Raw genomic sequence first — 22,823 nt, 5'->3', positions numbered from 1 at the left:
GGAAGCAGAAATGGATCCAACCATCGGTAGAAAGTAAACCTCCACATACCACCTGTGGCAGGAATTTCTCTTTCAATAGGCCCAGGATTGCATATATTTGAGCCAGATAGATGTGTCCTCATTTATTTCTTTATGACATTGCACACACATATGCATGCACATACATGCACACATGTCACATGCACATTCACACAAACTTCCAATAAATGAAAAGCCTTCATAATTTTGACCTTCAGAGAAAAGGAATTGAGACATGTAGACCTAGTCACTGAAACAAGGTATATGTACTTGTGAAGAAATGAAAGAAGCTACAAGGAAACAGAATCTCAAGTTTCATGAATTGCTGTGTTGACCTTCCTGAGGATGGGAGGTGACAGATTCAATGTGGTTTCAGATTTCTTATGGATTACTAGGTAAATTCAGGCAGCTTTTTGGCAAAGCCCTTTATAGCAAATATTGCCACAAGTTTTGAGGACACTTAAAACAATCAAACAAGCCTTTAGCTTCGCGAGATGAAGGGAAAGGTAACTCTCCCTTTGTTCAATTTATGTAAGAAATGAATGCTTTTAGAGCACTTAGGGGCAATATAGAGAACTTTATTAGCTAAAATAACCAACTCTGTGTGTGCATATGTGAATGCATATGTGGGAGTGTGTGCATATTTGTAGGTGTGTGGGTGCACACACATAGGTGTGCCCATGTGTGCAGAGGCCAGAGGATGTCCTTGGGTATTATTTTCGTGAATGCTGTCCACCTCTTCTTGAGATAGAATTTCTTATTAAAGCTCATCAATAAGAGTAGATAAGTGGCCAGCAAGCTCCAGGGATCCATTCTTGTCTGTCTCCCCAGTGCTAGGATTACAAACACACACTACCATAATCTAGCATTAACATGGGTACTGGGGATGAAACTCAAGTCCTTACTTACAGACTGAGCTAATTTCCCCAACCCAAGAGAGTTTCCTTAAGTGAACTCAAGTCTTTTTGTGATGTGAGTGCTCCTGTACAGGCCTGCCCATGTAGAGAATAAAGAATAATATTTCAGATTAAACATCTTTGTCAAAGCCCTAGCATCCTTCAAAGGCACTACATCAGAATCCGTTTGGATTATTTTTTTCTAAGACAGGAATAGTAAAATCCAAATGTTGTTATGTGTTAAGAAAGGCACTCCCACCAAGGCTCAGGGTTCATTGTGGGAGAGGAGGTGGAATGATTGTTAAGAATCACAGGCTGGGAAGAAGGTATGTCTGGAGACATTGCCCCCCAAGAATGACTGGTGAATTCATGAGCCCACAGTGAACACCAGAAACACCACGGAGGAGGACCCTCAGTGGAATGGGGGCAGGAGAGAGGGAATATAAGAATATAAAACCCAAAGAGAGAATGATCAATATGTAATATGTTCATATTGTAAAATACATAATAATAAAAATAATTATATAAAATAAAGGCAATCACAAAGGAGCAAGTATCTGCTTTCTCTCCCAAAAGAATAGGGTATTAGCCAGGTTTACCCAATGTCCAGGGACTCTGCAGTCACCCAAGTGTCCTTCTCTGCACAGACAGCCTTCAGTCTGGGAACTTGGGAGCGTGGGAAGTTATATCAAATGTTTGTGCCTGTCCTCTGTGGCATTTGAGGGTTTATATTTCAAACAGTTCAGATATGTATCACAACGCAGGGAAAACAGTTCTAGGGATATCTGTGACTTAAATTAGAAGAAGAATGTCCCTGAACATTTTTCACATGGCTCCCTTGGAACTGAGCCTCTAGCTATCTGTTCGAGCAAAGGGCTGGTTAGCAATCACATTTGTTTTGAGTCATGCTGACTTTCATCAGTCACATTAGCTCCTGACTACCCTGGGCCTACACATCAGCAAGGATAGCTCCAACATCAGCCCTCCTCCTAAAGTGATTGCTTTTTCCTCTGTTTTGCTTCTAGAGGCAATTGCCTGAAGTCCACCTGCGTTGCTTTTGTTTTCTTCCTGGATGGCTGAGGATTACATAAACTGTGTGGGATTTGGCAGCAGACAAACCTGTTTGAATCAAGTACATCCCTCTGAAGAAAGTTACAACCTCTGTACAATAACACCATTGTACCTGTGTATCAGATTAAGTGATCTAACACAAGTGCAGGGTAGATGTCAATAAATAAAACTATTATAATCATTGTCATTAATAGGAATTTAACCCAAATCTATGAATGTTACTTATTTTATATCCATGTGCACTCAATGACTGACTGGTTAAATGACTTAGTGAATGAGTAAAAGTAATGATGGCCTTGGAGTTCAGAAGAGAGAGGCAGGTTAGATAGAATGAAGCCATGGATGTGTGGTCTGCAATTGGCAGGTTTGCTTTGTTCTAAGCAGCTAATAAATAGAGCTTGGGCCTTGGGTGAGCTGAGACTTAGGCAATCAGCCACATCTCTGAAATGTTTGCTTTTGAAGTTTGAGCAGAGAGGGAAGCATCTCCCATATGCAGGCAGGAAGTACTTGTCAAAGTTATAAATACGGTTCGGTCATTGCGACAGCCCTCCAGCTGATGAAAGGGATGGTTGGCTGTTCTCAGGCTCAGAAGGGCTGTTGGCAGGATGAGCGCTTAGTGCAGTGTGCAGAGCAGGGCCGGAGATGTTAGTGGAGCACAAACACAGCCAACTCTAAGCCAGTGTGTCCCTATAAAACAAAGCATCCAGCCTGATAGCCCTAAAATAAGAGCATGTCTGTACTAACAGCTCCCAGGAAGCTCAGAGAAATCCCTGTGGAACCCGCCCTTCTTATCAGACCTGTGGGAAACATACTGCAGGAGAATATCCAACCAGGAGTGGGGTGACAGACACCCCAGTGGAAGGGTCTGTAAAAGCATGCTGCCCCTGACAAAGCAAAACAAGACAAAGTATCTTGCAAACACACCATATCTTGTATTAATACCTGGACAACAGGGGCTTGGGAGAAGCTCAGTCAGTAAAGTGTTTGCCTTACAAGCATGAAGACCCAGGACGCAGCACATGCTGGCGTGGTGGCATGCACCTGTGATCCCAGCACTGGGGAGGTGGACTCATTGGATTACTAGAGTTTATTAGTTAGCCAGTCTAGCCTAATTGCTGAGCTCCTGGATAATACTTGAAGATGACACCAAGGTTGTCCTCGGGGTTGTACACACACCCACATGTGCGCATACACACCTGTGCACGCTTCTTCACCCACACACATATGAACATGCAAAATACACAAATACATGCAAAAAAAATCAAATCAAATCTGGACCACAGGGCAGGTGTTAGATTAGCATGAACTAGATCCTTCACAGTAGGACCTAGGAAATAAATGTTCTGCTTAACTGATATGGTTGTCAACTAGAGCTGTTCAAAAATCAAAAAAAGAGGGGCTGGAGAGGTAGCTTAGTGGTTAAGCACTTGCCTGGGAAGCCTAAGGATCCCGGTTCAAGGCTCGATTCCCCAGGACCCACGTTAGCCAGATGCACAAGGGGGCACATGCATCTGGAGTTCATTTGCAGTGGCTGGTGGCTCTCGCATGCCCATTCTCTCTCTCTCTCTCTCTCCCTCTTTCTCTCTGTCTGTCACTCTCAAATAAATAAATAAAAATCAAAACAAAAATTTTAAAAAAAATCAAGAAAAGAAAGCCACTCCCTGCCTTACAACCTAAGCACAGAGAGAGGGAAAGGCAGGCAAGAGTGAAGAGTTCAAAGTCCGATCGCCATGGAAACCCAAGGGTGGTAGGTGATATAAAGATCATCTAAGCCAATGATGACCATGCAGAAATAGATTATTCACCAATCCTCCTGAAAGATCATAGAAGTGGGAAAGAATTACATAGAGAGAGAAGGGAAAACAAAGAAGAGTTGCTCAACTCAAAACCATCCATCGCTGGGACAGTTTCTACTCAGCCAGTGTAGTCTGGTCTGCGTCCTGCAGTAGTTGCAGCTGTTTGGAGAGAGACAATGAGAGTAGATGTTCTCTGAAGGGCTGTGGCTTCCTTAGTAACATGTGTTTGTGGTTTGCAGACCACTGGACTAAGAACTTGAATTCTCCTATCTGAATAAATATGTGCACAATTTACATATCCATCCAGTCCAGTGGGAATCGTTTAGTAACAACATGTCTGCATCTACCAGGAATTCATTTCCTCGCCAGAGTTCAGTGATGCTGTAATATCCAACGAGCAACTGTGCGCACCAGAGTGACAGCAGCCCCTTCGTTGCCACCAAACAAATAAATCCCACACTCCTCTGGGAGCTGACGATGATTTGTTTTTTCCAGCCCGGAGTGGTGATATTTCTAAAGCTATAAATTCTCACAAGTACAGAGATGCCAGACATTCACTTAGCTAGTTTTAAACAGTGTTCTGCAGAATGGCTTCCAAGTAAGAGAGGAGTTACGATGGTGGCACATGCCTGTAATTTGAGCACTGGGAAGGCAGAGACAGGAAAGGTCCTACAAATTTAAGGCCAGCCTGGTCTAAATAAGGAGTCCAGGCTAGCCAGTAAGCCTTTGTCCTGAAACAAATACAAATAAAAACAAAGTAGGAAGGGAAAGTGTCCCCCTCCCCCAGCCACATGGGTCTAGTTTCCTAGGAGGTAACTCAAGCTGGTTAAAGTGATGTAAGAGAAAGTTTCAAACAGAGGAGTCATCACTATTTCACTGAGTAAATAGGAGAATATAGCTCTCACATCCCACTGTGAAGTTGTTGAAATAATGTGCACAAAAAAGGTCTTTATCAGCTATAAAAAATCACCATAACAATGTCAAGTTAAACCATTGTTGTTATTGTTTCTAAGTGTCTGCAACATGCAGTTATTCATTTCGCAAATTTTCTAAGGGTCTGCTTTGTGCCAGGCAATATGCTATGGTTCTGAAGAAGCAAGATCTAATTTGTACCCTAGGGACGTCATTTAATTTAGAAAGATATAATAAATCATCTTGGCACAGGCAATTCAAGGATGCCACTAAAATGTCTAGACACCCAAGGGGCAATGAGTCCTATGCTGGATGCCACGCTGCTTAGTGTGTCTGGTTGTTGTGCCACTTCTCCCAGGTCCGCTCTGGAAGAGTATTGTTTCCTTTGGCCACCAAGCTCACTCTCAGTTCTAACACCACAGCATTGCGTGTAGGCTAACCGAGTTGAAGCACACAATTGTAAGATGTGATTCAAATTGAACTTGACATGTCTTTGGAGTTCTCTCTTTTCCCTCTCTGTGATTCTGACCAACACTGATGATGTATTTGGATGTGGTGTGAGGTGGAGTGAGGGAGGATGAATGGTTTGGGAATGAGAATAGGGATTGGAGTTCATTAAAAGCCAAGGATTGGGGCAAATTTTACAAGAGCTGAATGTCTCTGTCAACTCAAGAAAAGCTGCTCATCTCACTTTGACCATTGTTAACTGTGATTCCCTGCTCTTGCATACGTCATTCTATCCTCATTAAATTCTTAGTTCTAATCAATGACCTGCATCTGATGAAAGTTTTGGAAGTAATTTCTAAAGTATATGAGAGGAAAGAACTGGCATTTTTGAGGAGGCAGAAAGAGCCTAGGGCCTGCCTTGGGCTAAACATCGGCATTTGAGGCATCATTAGGACAAAACCAAAATGTGAGACATAAAGACCTCTCTTTTTCAGCCGCAGCATCCAAACAGACAGGGTAAACTTCAAGTGTCAATGCTTAGAGTGCTGACACACATCTCAGAACTCCACAGTTTATAGGAATTATGCAAGATTTAGATGCTCCCTCCTTTCATCCAGCATTTATCTTCTACCTCTGCTGTCTGTCAGCTTCTCTAAAATCCGTGAGCCTCAGGCTCTCATCTCCGTGATTGCTGAAAGCCCTGGGCCCTCAGCCCAGTTCATGTTGTTCTGTTTGTCCAGGACCCCAGGCAGCAGCCATGACCGTCTGGCCATAGACACCACAGGCTCTCTCCATCTTGGCAGAGGCCTTGGGCTTGCTTGCTGTGATGGGGAATGTGGCTGTCCCAGCTCACTCCTCTGCCTGGGAAAGAATGAGTCAGTGCGCTCATGAAAGATTGTCCAAGTGGATGTGTTTCCTGTTTCTCTGCCTATCCAACTCAGGTCACAAGTTCTGCTTCTTGTAAGGCGAACTGGCCCCTCCTGGGTGCTTCTTGGCAGTATCTGCCCTTGAAAGGCCTGTTGGTTGGTGAGGAGACTGCAGTGGGAGGGTGAAGGGGACTCTGTGTAAGCCAGGCCAGCTCTGTGTGATCCCAGTCAGAAGCAGAGCTGCTCACAGGCTATCTTATTTAATCCTCACAACCAACTAGAAGTCTGCATCTATTGAACAAATATGAGTCCCTGATATATAACTGACATTATTTTTAAAGGGCTTGGTATACATTAGTACAAAGATCTCTTCTTATACAGAGCTCTTATTTTAAGGCAGAGGTGGGAGGTTGGGGATAGAGAATTTAAGAACCTATTATTAAGCTAAGAAAAACTTAGTTTCTGAGCAACCTTATCTTCCTCTTTGTGCCCTCCAGAATCATTTACTGCATGCGACAGTTGTTAAGAAGATACTGGCTGGGTGTGGTGGCATACACCTTTAATCCCAGCACTCAGGAGGCAGAGGTAGGAGGATCTCTGTGAGTTCAAGGCCACCCTGAGAACACCAAGTGAATTCCAGGTCAGCCTGAGCTAGAGCGAGATTCTACCTCAGAAACAAATAAACAAAAAGTACAGTGTCCTGGGTCTGATCTTCAGCACTATAAGAAAATAAAATAACAAAAAGTCTTCTTCCCAGGTTCAGTCCTCAGCACTATACCACCACACCACCTTCATAAAAAGATACAAGCACTATGCAGGACATAGGTTTCCAAAGATCAATGGGTTCTTGATGCTTCAGACCCTCAAAGTGTAGGTGGGAGAGGTAACCACACAAGTTAAAATGTGGTGTTAGTGTTGGTCTAGGGGCATTTGTGGAAGGCAAAGGGAGAGCGTTATCCTCTCCTGGGCCTCCGGGTGTCTGAGGCTGCTCTTGCTACTTGCTGGTGAGTGTGTCTACCCTGATGCTGCCATCCCGTGGACACAGGAGCCAAGCTTCTTCAGCCGTCCACTGTGGACTGGAGATGGGCAGCTCTCCAGGAATCCTCCAGGCCTGCAGTGCAAGATTGTGAATGCTGAGGCATCCAGACACATAAACTGAGCAGCTACCGGGTTCTTGGACTCTGTGGTTTAAAGACAGCCATTGTTGGACTGCCATTCCCATGTCCTGTAAATCAATCTAATAAATCTCTTTTATAACACATATTCATTCTATGAGTACTATTCCTCTAGAGAACCCAACATTCTTCTTTACAAGGAGTTCTGGCATCTAAATCACCCTTTTGCTAATGTGATCAGGAATGAGGACACTGTGAGGGTTCACAGCAACATCAGACATCTAACAGTCCTAGGGATTTTAACCTGCAATCAAGGGCTTCTTGGCACTGTGCCCATGAGTGGCCTTGGGAAATCTGAAGGCTCCTGGAATTTTTTTTGTGAACTTTTACATAGACATGCTATGTATATATTCATCCCTGATGACATGCTCTATCATTGTCACCAGGTTTTTAAAAATTATAGAGACATAATGAACTTCACTGTAATTTTAAATGCTGCATTGAGAAGTAAAAAGAAGTTTGAGAGAAGTAAACGTGACTTGTTAGGGACACAGCACTTACAGTGAGGGTAGGGTGAGGGTAGGGGTAGGGGGGTGAAAGAGGGCTGAGCATCCCTAGGAAAGAGCTGGGCATGTTGGCCAGTCACTACCTTACCCCACTATTCTGAGTCTAAGAGTGGCTTAGAGAACCTAGAAGGTCTTTTCCCGTGTGAATATTCTCCTTCTGTCACTTACCCTCATACATATACTAGCTACCACTTTCCAAACTGGTTTTTTACAGAAAGCTCAGGCTTATTTAAACCCAGAAACATGGACCACAGAATCCTAGGCTCCCCTCCAGCCCCAGTAGTTATGAGATGGGTTTGGCTCCCAGACTCACCAGCATGAATAGGGGCACCTCTTGCTGTAGCGACAGCAGTAAAATTGCCACTCCCGATCCAGCACGGACTCGAAGTAGCGGCTCTGGAACCCGGCCACCAGTCCATTGTTGGAGCATGTCTGGTACCTGAAGAGAAGAATCCCAAGAATGGTGATATATAAAGTTACACATTCTTACTGACCTACAGTCCCACCAAGTTATTCCATTTTATACAATGAATAGATTTTGTTGTATTATAGAAATGATCTGCTTACACAAAAGTTCAAATTACTTAAAATCTTTCAATTAAAGAAAGTTTTGGGCACACTGGTCCTGATGTACTTCTATGAATATGTAATTAGATGAAAGAATATGTAAAAGAATGATTATGAGTTTTAACAGATTCAGGATTGTATATTACTCATGCCATTTAAAAGAGGAGATACCATACATGATTTTATTTGAATTTAAGATAGCAGATGAAAAGAAGTGTGAACTGATGAACTTCAAGTACACATTTTGTTGTCCCCCTACCTAAGAAAAATCTCAGATTGGTGACTGTCCAGGGTAACCCCATAGGGAAGCTTATTCAGGATTCATTTGACCACCCATTAGGCAGGCTTCCAAATTCTACCACCTGTGCTTGCACATGGTCCTGGTGTTTAGAGAAACTCCTTCCAAAGTACCCAAAGGCTAACTGAATCCTTTCTTGGAATCTCTTCCTGACCTGTCTTCATTCCTGAACTCTGGTCACCTCCACTCTGTCCCCAGTGCAGAAGAATGTTCCATTTTCACTCCATCTGTGCTGCTGTTGGAGAGATTGTTGAACAATGGCCCCTCTGACCTTTAAGGTCTGACCTAAGTGTTGGCTTAGAACAACCGTCATTTCTCCTTTTGTCACGGCTCCCATACTTCCTGCTTCCCTCCTCAAATCCCACACTGCTTGAAGGGTCTGTAGGTTCTGCTGGATGCCAAGTACTCCATTTATTTATTTTTTTCTCATCTTATGCAGACTATGACTTTTCCCAAACTTTCCTATAACAGATAAAGCATGGAGGATTATTTATATCACAGCTCTGGAGGCAGGGGAGTCCTACCGTGTAGCGTTCACGTCTGGTGAGGACCTGCTTGATGCATCATAACAAGGGCAGCGGGGGGTGGGGCACTGCATGGCAAGACAGAGCAAATGTGCCAGTTTGAGTCTTTCTTCCTCATCTCATAGAGCCACAAATACTGTCATGGGGCCTCTCATCTATTTCTGTTACCTCCCAAAGAACATACTTCCACATGCCACCAACATATGAATTTGTGGATTAAGTTCACAAGGCATGGACATTGGAGGACATAGTCAGACCATAGCACAAGTCCTCCAAAGCAGGTCTTCAGCTACATCTGTTTCTTAAGCACTTATGCCACTGTTTGTCCCTTCTTGTGATTATGTTACATAGTCCGATGATTGCTTGAGCAACCTGTTTTCAAAGTAAAGATACACTTCTAGAAAATATAATAAAGTGGAAATAAATATCCTGTGCTGCCTCTGAAGGGTGACAACAAACTGTAACACTATTGATGCCTATGTTTCATTTTATACTCTCTCATTGCTGGAGATGAACATGCTAGCTCACTCATTTTTTATTTATCTATTTATTCATGCACATGTTCATATACATATACATTTATTTGTTCATCCATTTACCCATTCAACAACTTATACTTTGTTGCTATTCTGTTTTATTGCTGGCACTATGTTAAGAGAAGAATTGAGGGCTTCATACTTGATCAACTTTGCTCTCAGGACTTACAAGAAGAATAGGAAGACTCGAGCGCTTGGTAAAAGCAGATCAATAATGCAGATTGATTGCATCTCATTAAGAGTCCACTTTTGCCTGACATATTTCAGGAAGCCACACAATTGGAATGGACTACTACTGTTTCAGTATGGTGGAAAGGGATCTTACAGGTTAATCTATTTCATCTCAATTCCTAGCAATACTGGGGAGAAAAAACTTCCATAGGCAAATCATAAGAAAGCTCTACTCTATCTGGAGGGAGGAGATACAGCATACTGTGGCTTTTTGTCTTGCCATCACTAAGAGGCTGCCTTCCTCTATGACCAATCCCTCTCATACCCCAGCTGGACTATAGTTTCCCTAGGACTCTTATTCCACTGTTTTGGTTTGTCTTGTACACTCAAGATGCTTCTAGGAGAAAGAGTTCCCATGGAAGTTCCTTAAATAAAATAATTGTAGAGGGAGAAGCTGACCTATTTCATGGATTCATAGTTCTTTTTTTTTTAATTTATTTAATTTTTTTATTGACAACTTCTATAACTATAGACAATAAACCTTGGTAATTCCCTCTCCTCTCACATTACCCTTCACAACTCCACTCTCCATCATATCCCTTCCCCCTCTGAATCAGTCTCTCTTATTTTTTTTTTAATTTTTATTAACATTTTCCATGATTATAAAATATATCCCATGGTAATTCCCTCCCTCCCCACCCCCACACTTTCCCGTTTGAAATTCCATTCTCCATCATATTACCTCCCCATTACAATCATTGTAATTACATATATACAATATCAACCTATTAAGTATCCTCCTCCCTTCCTTTCTCCACCCTTTATGTCTCCTTTTCAACTTACTGGCCTCTGCTACTAAGTATTTTCATTCTCACGCAGAAGCCCAGTCATCTGTAGCTAGGATCCACATATGAGAGAGAACATGTGGCGCTTGGCTTTCTGGGCCTGGGTTACCTGACTTAGTATAATCCTTTCCAGGTCCATCCATTTTTCTGCAAATTTCATAACTTCATTTTTCTTTACCGCTGAGTAGAACTCCATTGTATAAATGTACCACATCTTCATTATCCACTCATCTGTTGAGGGACATCTAGGCTGGTTCCATTTCCCAGCTATTATAAATTGAGCAGCAATAAACATGGTTGAGCATGTACTTCTAAGGAAATGAGATGAGTCCTTTGGATATATGCCTAGGAGCGCTATAGCTGGGTCATATGGTAGATCAATCTCTAGCTGCTTTAGGAACCTCCACACTGTTTTCCACAATGGCTGGACCAGATTGCATTCCCACCAGCAGTGCAGAAGGGTTCCTGTTTTTCCACATCCCCACCAACATTTATGATCATTTGTTTTCATGATGGTGGCCAATCTGACAGGAGTGAGATGGAATCTCAATGTAGTTTTAATCTGCATTTCCCTGATGACTAGTGACGTAGAACATTTTTTTAGATGCTTATATGCCATTCGTATTTCTTCCTTTGAGAACTCTCTATTTAGCTCCATAGCCCATTTTTTGATTGGCTTGTTTGATTCCTTATTATTTAACTTTTTGAGTTCTTTGTATATCCTAGATATTAATCCTCTATCAGATATATAGCTGGCGAAGATTTTTTCCCATTCTGTAGGTTGCCTCTTTGCTTTTTTCACTGTGTCCTTTGCGGTGCAAAATCTTTGTAATTTCATTAGGTCCCAGTGGTTAATCTGTGGTTTTATTGCCTGAGCAATTGGGGTTGTATTCAGAAAGTCTTTGCCAAGACCAATATGTTGAAGGGTTTCCCCTACTTTTTCCTCTAGCAGTTTCAAAGTTTCCGGTCTGATGTTAAGGTCTTTAATCCATTTGGACTTAATTCTTGTGCATGGCGAGAGAGAAGAATCTATTTTCATCCTTCTGCAGATATTTATCCAGTTTTCAAAACACCATTTGCTGAAGAGGCTGTCTCTTCTCCAATGAGTATTTTTGGCATTTTTATCGAATATCAGGTGGCTATAGCTACTTGGGCTTACATCTGGGTCCTCTATTCTGTTCCACTGATCTACATGTCTGTTTTTGTGCCAGTACCATGCTGTTTTTGTTACTATGGCTCTGTAGTATAGGTTAAAATCAGGTATGGTGATACCACCAGCCTCTTTTTTGTTGCTCAGTATTATTTTAGATATTCGAGGTTTTTTGTGATTCCAAATGAATTTTTGGATTGTTTTTTCTATTTCCATGAAGAAAGCCTTTGGAATTTTGATAGGGATTGCATTAAATGTGTAGATTGCTTTAGGTAAGATTGCCATTTTCACGATATTGATTCTTCCAATCCAGGAACAAGGGATGTTTCTCCACTTTCTAGTGTCTTCTGCAATTTCTAGCTTGAGTGTTTTAAAGTTCTCATTGTATAGATTCTTTACTTCCTTGGTTAGGTTTATTCCAAGGTATTTTATTTTTTTTTTTGATGCAATTGTGAATGGGAGTGATTCTCTGATTTCATCCTCTGTGTGTTTGTTGTTAGCATATATGAAGGCTACTGATTTCTGTGTATTTATTTTGTATCCTGCTACATTGCTGTAGGTTTTGATCAGCTCTAACAGCTTGCTAGTAGAGTCTTTAGGGTCCTTTATGTATAGAATCATGTCATCTGCAAATAATGATAACTTGATTTCTTCCTTTCCAATTTATATCCCTTTTATGTGTGTCTCTTGCCTTATTGCTAAGATTCATAGTTCTTTTATTTAAAGTTTATTTATTTGAGAATAAGGAAAGAAGAAGGAGGAGGAGGAGGAGGAGGAGAGAAAAGAGAGAGCATACCAGGGCTTCTTTCTACTGCAAACAAACTCCAGACAAATATGTCATGTGCTTCTGGCTTTATGTGGTACTGGTGAATTGAACCCACGTTTGCAGGTTTTGCAAACAAGTGCCTTTAACCACTGAGCAATCTCTCCAACTCCCAAATTCCTACTTATGAAGGCAATCTAACTTTCATTAATTCTTCACTGGCTGTCATCCAAGCAGCAAGCCCATGGCTTGTGTGGGAAATGTACTGTGTGACTTTCTCACATGTCACCATTTGGATCCTTCAGACTCCAAGTCCAAGAACATTTGGTGAAAATGAGTGAATATGAATCTTTTTCTCTAGCATCACTTAGGTTGCTTTCATATTTTGTAGAATGAACGTGCTTGGGAGTTTGGTAGTGTGAAAGAACCAGATCTTGGCAGGAGTGCCTTTTCACGTTGGGAAGAGCCTCATGGTAGAGTGGCTACAGACGTGTGCTATGGCAGCTGGACTGTGGCTCCACCGCTTCCCGTGTCACCTGGGACAGGTGTCACATTGTTGAGTGGTTTCCACAATTTTAAAATGGCCATAATCACATCACATGACTGAAGTACTTCTAAAGACCAATGAAGACAATGCATATACAGTTCCTAGGAGAGTGATGTTTTAATGTTTAATAAGTTGTTCAGTGCTGTCACATTTTCATTTTGTCTACATAGTAAACAGGAGTCTACTTTGAGAAAGCTGCTCCCTGTCTTATATCAGTGAATTCATACCCATTCCCTGAGCTACTGGTCCTCTAGCACAAGCTCACTGATAATGGATGTCTTAGCCACATACTTCATAGCACTTATGCTTTATTGTGTCTTACTACTCCCAAACCGATAGTATAGTCCTTATGGGAAAAGGTCATTTAATCTTTATTTTGTATTCTTCATGGAATCAGATACTCATCCAGCAAGTGACTAATAAAAGAATGAGTCCACAAATGTCTGACCAGCTGTTTCCCTCAATCAGAGGCAGACTTAACTTGTAAGAGCTTATTACTCCAGTCCATGAGAGACACTGACACTCCCTCTAATTTTTTTCATGGAAATTGGTAGAGTGAACCATCTTTCTGCTTCTTTCTTCTCCCACAACAATAGCGTATTAGAGGATGAAGGAGGAAAATGAGTATCCTTTTCAAGGCTTCTTTGATCTATTTATCTCATGCTCAATCACCTTTTAAATAGCTTTTTGAAAATTAAATTTTTTTTTATTGTTTTGCAAGCAGAGAGAGAGATAGAGAGAAGGGAGACAAACAGACAGAGAATGTCCACACCAGGGCCTCTAGCCACTGCACAGGAACTCCAGACACATGTGCCCCTTGTGCATCTGGCTTACATGGGTCCTGGGGAATCAAACCTGGGTCCTTTGGCTTCACAGGCAAATGCCTTAACTGCTAAGCTATCTCTCCAGCCCTTAAAAAATTTTTTTTTATTCAACAGCTTCTTGCATAACAAGGCTCATGTGAACTTTCGGCATAGCTGCAGAATGGCAGGTTCAGGAGCAAGGCAGATAAGAAGAGGTAGAGGCAGCTGACAGGGCCGAGAGAGCTTGAAAAGCTTGAATTGTTGAACATATTCCAACTAAGAAAAAGCAATAGTCAGTGGCCCAAAGACAGGCCTAGGCACTGATTCACTTCAAAGAACGTGATTATTGTTTTTGAATGGCCTGCAAAAGAGCCTATTAACCCCAGACTCCAGGGGACCACTCCCTTAGCCTCTGAGGGCCTGGAGAACTTCTAAACCCTCTTATCCCCTTCTTTTTTTGTCATCATTTTGAAGGCTGAAAACCAACTTCAGATTCACAAACAGGAGTAATGTTTGTCCTGATCTACCGGACACTAGAGGTTTTTTGGAAGGAGAATCAAGAGGTGATTAATCTTCCTGTGACATCTGCAGACATGTTCTGAAGAAAATGGCCTTTCTAAAATGGCTTAACTCAAGGCCATTACCCTGGCAACAAAGACAGAAACCCTCTCCCTATATCTGTATATAGTAAAACAGAAGCAACAAGTAACAGGAGAGAGCTCACCTGAGCAACCAGCAAGCCAGAGTTCTAGTCCCAGCTCTGACCTGAGCATGCTTTCAAGGCCTCACCTGAGCTACCAGGTGAGTCAGTAAAATCATGCCTGAAAAACCCTGACCACTGTAGCAACCGAGAGACCAGAGCCACAGTTCAGGTTTATGTTAGGCCAAATCTTCTGCTCTTGCTCCTGGGAAACACAGAACTGCATTGTGCTGTCTCCTGTCAGCCTTCCTGCCAGGTTTTCTCCTGTTGTCTGTGTGCACTATCAAGTCTAGGGCTATTAGACCAGAAGAACAACAGAAGCCAGAACTGGGAAGTGTGTGAAGAGCTAGCTTTTTCTATGAACTGCTCCATGGAGAGTTATTCTTCTAATCTAATACCTGCTAGCTTCAGTTCAGACTTATTGAAAGTCCCAGTACTTAGCGTGCTTGGGATGCGGTTGAGTTTGATATAGAGCAGAGTAGAGGGACGCTGTACCATTTTGATCAGCAGCTCTCAAAATCTTATAAAATGAATGGACTGGTTGTGCTGTTTCTCTTTTCCTACTCCACAGAAATGTGTCTCAAGAGCTAGTATTAGCTTGCCTCCAGCCCCACTTCAGGGGTGGACTAAGAGTGACTCTGCCCATAATCCATGCACTGGGGGAGGAGGGGCTGTATGTCATCACCTTCTCAACTCTCCCCAATTTCCCCCCATTTCTCAAAGTTGGACAAGGCCTTCATTATAAAAAGTTTTATTCTTTCAGAGTCAAGCTTTAGCTTGCACTAATTCTGTTGTTTCTGGAATAATTTTTTGAGTCAATGTCAGGCATTTACAACATAGTTCATAGAATTGTAGAATATTTATTCAATCTTTCAACAAGTATTCACTAAAATCTATGCATGGTGCTATACTTGGTCTGGAATCTTTTCTAGGGAACTGATGCTGATAAGCAAATTTATGATAGCAAAGATATTGGAAACATGAAATAGAATGGTATCCAATAAAGTGGAGACAAACCCAGTTGGGGGCAATGTTGCCATATCAAATGAGTTTTTGTATTTCTGGATTTACCTTAAGTCCTGGGGCCTCTGTTATGAATGGCCAGGGCTGAACTCCTCCAAGGAGCCAATGAGATGAGCCTTAGAGAGCCTCCCTTCCTCTAAGTAGTTCTCTTTTCCTGACCATTCCAACTCAGTTCAATGTCAACCCTGTACCATGTTAAAGTAACCATCATCCATTTCATCTAACATGCTCTTCATCCAGTGACCTCCAAGTATGACAGAGCAAGCTGTATGAAGATAAACACCATGCCTCTTGTTATTCATCATCCCACATCAGTGATGGGGACATCAATACTGTCTGTAAGTAAAGCCAAGCTGTATAGTTTGCTCTTCCCCTGCTCAAGCCTGTATCATGGTTTTAGGTCTGCTAGACCAGTTGAACAGTTATTCTGGGTATAAAGATGCATTTTATAAATATATGAACATCAGACTACCCAAAGAGCCTCTGAGGAGACCCAGATTATTTTTTTTGAAATGTATTTATGTCCTGAAAATTTCAGGCATACAGGGGGTAGTAGGCTCAACCATGGGGCTACATGAACATCAATTATTATAATGCTTAGAAAACTGATCTAATGCTTCCCACCTATTATACTGTGACAAATAGTTAAGATGTTTATAAATGTGCACTTAATATTTCTGGATTAGAATTGAATTATATATTTAAAAACCAAAATGGCCCATATTCTGGATTTTGTAAACTATCAATATCCATTGCCACTTCAGCTTTGTAATTTACTTGTGATTTATCCCAGTGAGACTTAGTTTCCCCGAGTATTCATAACAGTAGTCACAAATAACCAAGGACTTTACGTTTGCATGCATTGTACTAAGAACTCTACCAGCATTAGTTATTTCAATCATCCAGAAAACATAATTCTCACAACAACTTCAAAGAGTTGTTTCCGTAGGAGGAGAACTTGGATGTGAAAGTTGAATGACTTGTGTAAGTGTAGAGGGCCTGCACTTTGACAGTCTGTCTGGCTTCTCGAAGTTCATAAACCTTCAGACACATGCAGATACACATGCATGCACAAATGGACCCATGCACACATATGCATGCACATAAACACAGTAGGAAGGTTTCCAGCTTTCTGGCAGCCTATTATTAATTGAGAAGCTTATATCCAGCAGGTATTGAACCAGAGGTAAATCGTGGGTTGGGAGGAGGGAAGTTTGCCATCCTTATATGAAGAGCCAAGAGCAGTTTTTCATATCTCAGGTTCCTCCAGACAATTGATTCCCAGTCCTTAGTAACATGACCTAAATGGAAAGTTGGCAAGACTCTTAGATTGCCACAATCTCATGTTCCCACACACAACCTTATTGCCCTCAGAAGTTATTCTTACATGGAGTTAGTAGCCTTTTCATATAAACAAATACAATGATGATAATAATAATAATATCAGGATTTCAAACCAGCTACCTGGATGCTTCACCATTAGCTAGCCATCAATGGGCAACTCTAATGTTTTGGCACCATGCTCCCTATCTCAGGTGTAAAATGAAGTTAGTAATTCATGCCTCTTTCCTAAGACCATTATGAAGGTGAAATAAGATTAGACTGTAAGTAACTCAGGGTCATCTCAGTCTGGCAAAGTTCATGATAATAATCACTGATAATCCCTGAATGGACCAATGTACAAATGAAGAAAATATTATGAACCAAAAATCAACACACAAATTAGGGCTAGGGTCCCAGAATTTATACTTAACCGACATAGTTTTTCACCACATATTTATTGAAGGCATGCTATATACCAGCACTCTTCTAGGTACTGGGAATGGTGGATGACAAAAGTCCCTATGTTCATGAAGCTTATGTTTTAGAGGATGGCAACATGCAAATATAGATCTGGTATTGATGTGCATACTATAGAGAGCAGAGTATGAGGAAGGTATAGAATGGGAGACATCGGTTTAGAGAAACTGATCACCATGCATATGAGATACTCAGGACAGGGTTTAGGGTGTTTCCTCTACTATATCGAACCTTGGTCTTAATTACAGTCAGATTGTGCTAAACTGAATTCCTGGCCAATGTATCCACCTGGGTACAGTATTAGGTGTCCCTGTAATTTCAGAGCTAAAAAAGTTGAGTCAGGAGAAATTCTTAAGGCTTGCTAGCTAGCTAGTCTGGCCAAATCAGGTGAACCTCAGGTTCAGTGAGAAAGCCTGTCTCAAAGAGAAGGGTGGAAAACAATTGAAGAAGACCCCTCTGCCAACTTCTAGCACAGACATACACATGCATCGGAACTCACATGTGTGCCTCCACACATACGAACATGTATAGCACATGTGCATTATACACATACACAAAAAAATAACGACGGGCTGTAGAGATTGCTGAGTGATAAAAGGTGCTTACCTACAGTGCACAATGACCTGGGTTCAATTCTCCAGTACCCATGTAAAGCCAGATGCACAAAGTGGCACATGTGTCTGGAGTTTGTTTGCAGTGGCAAGAGGCCCTGGTATACCCATTCACACACTCTCTCTCCTTAAAAATAGAAAATTAAAAATTTAAAAATTAAAATAAAAATGCATTGAATATATAACATTTAGGAGGGATTCTCTGAAGCATGCAGAGGAAATGGTGCCAACATATAAAATGTTCTTCCTCTGAATTCAGACTTTCTATAAACCTGATTTGCTCAAAAGAAGCCTCATCAGGCTGGAGAGATTGCTTAATGGTTAAAGCACTTATCTGCAAAGCCTAAGGACTCAAGTTACACTCTCCACATCCCATGTAAGTCAGATGCACAAGATGACTCAAAGCTGCATATGTGTACAAGGTGGTGCATGTGTATGGAGTTTGATTGCAGTGGCTGGAAGCCCTGGCACACTAGTTCTCTTTCTGTCTCTCTCTCTCGTTAAAAAAAAAGGAAGACAGGCTGGAGAGATGGCTTAGCAATTAAGGTGCTTGCCTACAAAGCCAAAGGATCCAGGTTTGATTTCCCATGTCCCACGTAAGCCAGATGCACAAAGTAACCCTGGTGTGTTCTATTTCTCTCTACTTGCTTCTCTATCTAATAAATAAAAATAAAATATTAAATTTAAAAAGGAAGAAAAAGAAGGAAAACCATTCACTAAATCTTTACTAACTTTCCACCAGTAAGATGTAAAGCACCAGGTGTTTGTTTCAAGTTTGCATTAGAATTTTCTTACATTTTTGCATCCTTTCCCCCCATTTCTCCTCTCATGCTCCCTCCCTCACTGCCTCTCTCTTTTTTGGAAGGAGAAACTGAACACTCAAGGCTACAGAGGTTGGAGATGATTCAGTTGGGACTTGTGTACACTCCTAAGTTAAAGCCCCTTCCATCCAGGACAGCTCAGTCTCACTGTGGCATTCCAGCATGGAACCCATATGTGCCTTGAGAACACAGGAGTTTTGTGCAATGGCAAATGCACTCATGGGGACCCATGTAAAGCTTCCTGGCATGTTTGGTGGTGGCAGCCAGCAGTGGGCTTCACAGTCCAGAATGTGGAAGGTGGTTTCAGCAGAAAAACCATCATGAACAGCAGTGTTTTATATCACTCCGCAAAGATGACAGTACCCTCCAGAGATGATGCCCTATTAACAAGCTGTTTGTTTTTTAAACCAAATCCTATGTATTGTTGTCAAGTTTGTGCTAGAAAATCTTTCCCCCTCTAAAAACAAACCTGAAAGCTAATTTACTCATACAAATTAGCCAAACTGCAGAAAACCATTAACTCTTCTCCCCCAGAACAGATTAAGAGTCTGCTGCCAGTGGCAAGATGTAATTCCTCCCCAGCTTTCTTTCCTTCCAAATTTTTCACTGAGATTAGAATCTGAACTCAAAGTCATAGCCATTTGAAAAGAACCCAGGGAGTGATGGTATCAGTTCTGGGGCAGCTGGGTCCTAAAGACAGTTTTTCATGTTTACTAATTTCCAGCTCAAGGAAGCAACAGTGAGTGGAAGGAGCAATGGGAAAATCCTAGGTTATGCACACCAAAAATGCAGAGAACTAGGAGGGGAAAGAGACATTTTACCTGCCGGTGTTACACTAGATTTCCACCCCCTCACCTCCCCCCATCACATTCTTTCACTTCCTCTTTTGCTTTGCTTCAGATAGTTTGCCAAGTCACCACAAACTAGTTACTAGTTGGTAACTTTCACCATATGCATCATTTGGCATCTCTCTCTAGGTGGGATAAGCACAAGAAAGAAAGAAAGAAAAACAGAAAGAAAGAAAGAAAGAAAGAAAGAAAGAAAGAAAGAAAGAAAGAAAGAAAGAAGGAAGGAAGGAAGGAAGGAAGGAAGGAAGGAAGGAAGGAAGGAAGGAAGGAAAGAAAGAAAGAAAGAAAGAAAGAAAGAAAGAAAGAAAGAAAGAAAGAAAGAAAGAAAGAAAGACGAAAGAAAATCAGCAGAATGCAGGAGAATGTGCCAGGTGCACGTTCAGGCAAGCCACGGCTCTGTGGAGCCTCGGGTGGTTGCAGTCTGAAGGCTTCTCATCCAACAGCCCATGAAAGCCAAGCCCTGAGCTAAGGTCTCCCTGACGGTGTTGTCCTCAGCACCAGATCCAAACCCCAGGCTTTGACTCAGCGCAGGGCTCTCCAGGATTGTAGAAATCTTTGCTGAATGCTGTTTTACTTTAGCTCTAACAAAGGGGTGTCAAAGATCCCCTCATTCCCATCACGATCCTGAGGTGGGAAAAATGGGGAGGCAGTTGCAACCAGGTCAGGTTCTACCGTCCATACCAGGCAGTTGCTGGGGTCATTCTCAAGGCAAGCTTGATTTTTCTGAATCAGCCATCTGTCTGGAAGGGTTTTACATGGCTAAATCTGCTTGGCCAGAGGCAGTGGTGGTGACTGAGGATGGCCTGATAAAGGCTGTCTAGGCAACAGCCTCTATAGCCCTGGTTCCTCCATCCACAGACTTCTGTATGACTGTCTTTCCCTACTGCTTCCACAGGCTGTCTGGGCACCTCCTCAGTCATAGTAACAGAGCTTGCCTCCTTCTGGGTTCTTGCAGATCCCACTCTCCCCAAGGATGAGGAACTAGCCCGAGTCTCTACTGACAGTACCTATTAGGTAGGGACAGCAGGCTCCCAGGAGCTCATCCTTAGGCTGAGCCATATGTTCTTCAGAGCTAATACTTTCTGGATCCAAACCTCCGATCCACAGCTGAGGCAAACCACCTTATCTGTAGGCCACAGTCTGTCTCTCTGTAAAATGATTTATAGATTTGTTTTGAGGATTCAATGAGGTAATCTATATAAAGTATTTTGTTTACTGCCTGCTCAGATGTCACCTTCTTGCTTAGCCTCCTCCACTAACCTGTGTCATTTCCTTGCACATTGCCAGTGGCATAACCCCTAAGGTTTTTTTTTTTTGTTCATTTTTTATTTATTTATTTGAGAGCAGCAGACATAGAGAGAAAGACAGATAGAGGGAGAGAGAGAGAATGGGCACGCCAGGGCTTCCAGCCTCTGCAAACGAACTCCAGACGCGTGCACCCCCTTGTGCATCTGGCTAACGTGGGACCTGGGGAACCGAGCCTCGAACCGGGGTCCTTAGGCTTCACAGGCAAGCGCTTAACTGCTAAGCCTTCTCTCCAGCCAACCCCTAAGGTTTTTGGTTGATCATTCCCAGTCCCTCACTGCAACAAGACTGGGCTGGAAACCTGCATGCAGTTTTCTGACTTGCTGTAGGGACAGTATATGTGGCAGCCTATGGGTTGGGCTTCCTTCCCTTTGGGTTTGTCTTCTTCAGTGTCAGCTTCCACCTTTTACCCCAGCCCTGCAGTCCAGGCACCATCTAGGAAGCTGGGAATTACTGGTCTTCTGGGATGGGCTTCTGATAAAATACCCGTGCTTGGCCTGGACAGTCAGTCCACTGCACAGAGAAGCACAAAACTATGATCATTTCTCTTCCATTGCCTAGGACAGAGCACAGTTGGGAGAACAGCACCTATCTGAAGGCCTTTAGAAACCACATTCCTGCCACATAATCCACTTTAATCCTAGCAGAGCGAAGAATCTAAGCACTCAAAATGGACAGAACCCATTTAATCAGAACAGCAGAGAATCATTTTACTTTCACTTCCCTTTGCTTCTATTTATTTCTTTGTCTGTTCTACCCATTCACTTTCTCTAAATCAATATCTCTCATACTATGTGCTGAGGACGCAATTGTTTATTTTCCCCAAACTATTATGGATCAATACTTCTGGAAAACAGTAAAGTGAAATCATTACAAGGTGGAAATCTCATCCCACTGTCATAGTCACATTCAATTACTATGTAGTTCCTCAAGTCATTTCAACTTAAGTACTTCACAATCCGTATTCTGATAAACATTCTACAGATCGACAACCAGCCTGTGAACCAAACAGCCTAGGAATATCCCTGGAAGAAACAGAACCACAAAGTGGTCCATCTGCCACGGACACTCCCTGACTTGGATTTTGGTGCTGTGATGTCTTCCGCCCTGTGGCAGCCTGGCCCCTCCATAGCATACAATAGCAAGTTTGGTGGCAGCATTTTTTCAAGGCTATGGACATGGCTATTCCCTGAAAAATCAAGCATCCCCCAAGAGGGGGAATACATGCAGCAATGTTTCCGACCCCAGTGCACTGGCTGCTCCTTACCATTCCATGCCAGCCCTGTTGATCTCATCCCACCAGCACTCCGTGGGCTGTCCAAGGCTCGGAGGTGTGGGCATGCAGGCGTAGTTCCACTGTCTATCAGAGCCTTCCTTCTTGTTGAAGATGCTCCTTATGGCCACCACCACCTGCCCATGGGGACACTGGTAGCTGAAGCCCTGGCGGTTCAGATTCACCCAGCCATCATCACTGTAGTCGTGGTACTGCTGGTACGGGTACCCGTAATCACCATACTGGCCCCAGGTCACAGTGACCAGTGGTAGAAGCACCCACAGGAGAATGAGGTCCATGCTGCCTGGCTTTTGGCAAAAAAAAAAATGTCATGCTAGGTTTTCTGGGCTGACTTTTATACAGTTGCTGCTGACATGTGGCTTCCAGATGTGGGGAACAGGATCCAAATGCAGTGTGTCATTGTTCAAGCAAAACTTTTCCACGCTGAGAAATTGGCTGCAAGTATTTTCAGTTTGTCTTAAGGTGGAATTCTAGGAATATGCAAAGAACATGAAAAATCAAAGTGACACTCTCCAAAAGCTAGCAGCTTC

The 22,823-nt window shown here is 42.4% G+C and overlaps 1 protein-coding gene across 1 annotated transcript in view; it reads right to left on the bottom strand.

The window, feature by feature from the left end:
- Dpt (dermatopontin) overlaps nucleotides 1–22,598 on the bottom strand; it is a 30,487-nt gene extending 7,889 nt beyond the window's left edge. The window contains exons 1-2 of the mRNA XM_004658811.3: nucleotides 22,267–22,598; nucleotides 8,001–8,126 (exon numbers count right to left, since the gene is read on the bottom strand). Coding sequence (XP_004658868.2) covers nucleotides 8,001–8,126; nucleotides 22,267–22,571 — 431 coding nt within the window. The 5' untranslated portion in view covers nucleotides 22,572–22,598. The remainder of the gene's footprint in view (nucleotides 1–8,000; nucleotides 8,127–22,266) is intronic.
- Between the last annotated feature and the right edge of the window lie 225 nt (nucleotides 22,599–22,823).

The sequence above is a fragment of the Jaculus jaculus genome, chromosome 1, assembly GCF_020740685.1.
Source record: "Jaculus jaculus isolate mJacJac1 chromosome 1, mJacJac1.mat.Y.cur, whole genome shotgun sequence".
Classification (NCBI taxonomy): domain Eukaryota; kingdom Metazoa; phylum Chordata; class Mammalia; order Rodentia; family Dipodidae; genus Jaculus; species Jaculus jaculus.
This window is presented reverse-complemented; position numbering and strand designations above follow the sequence as displayed.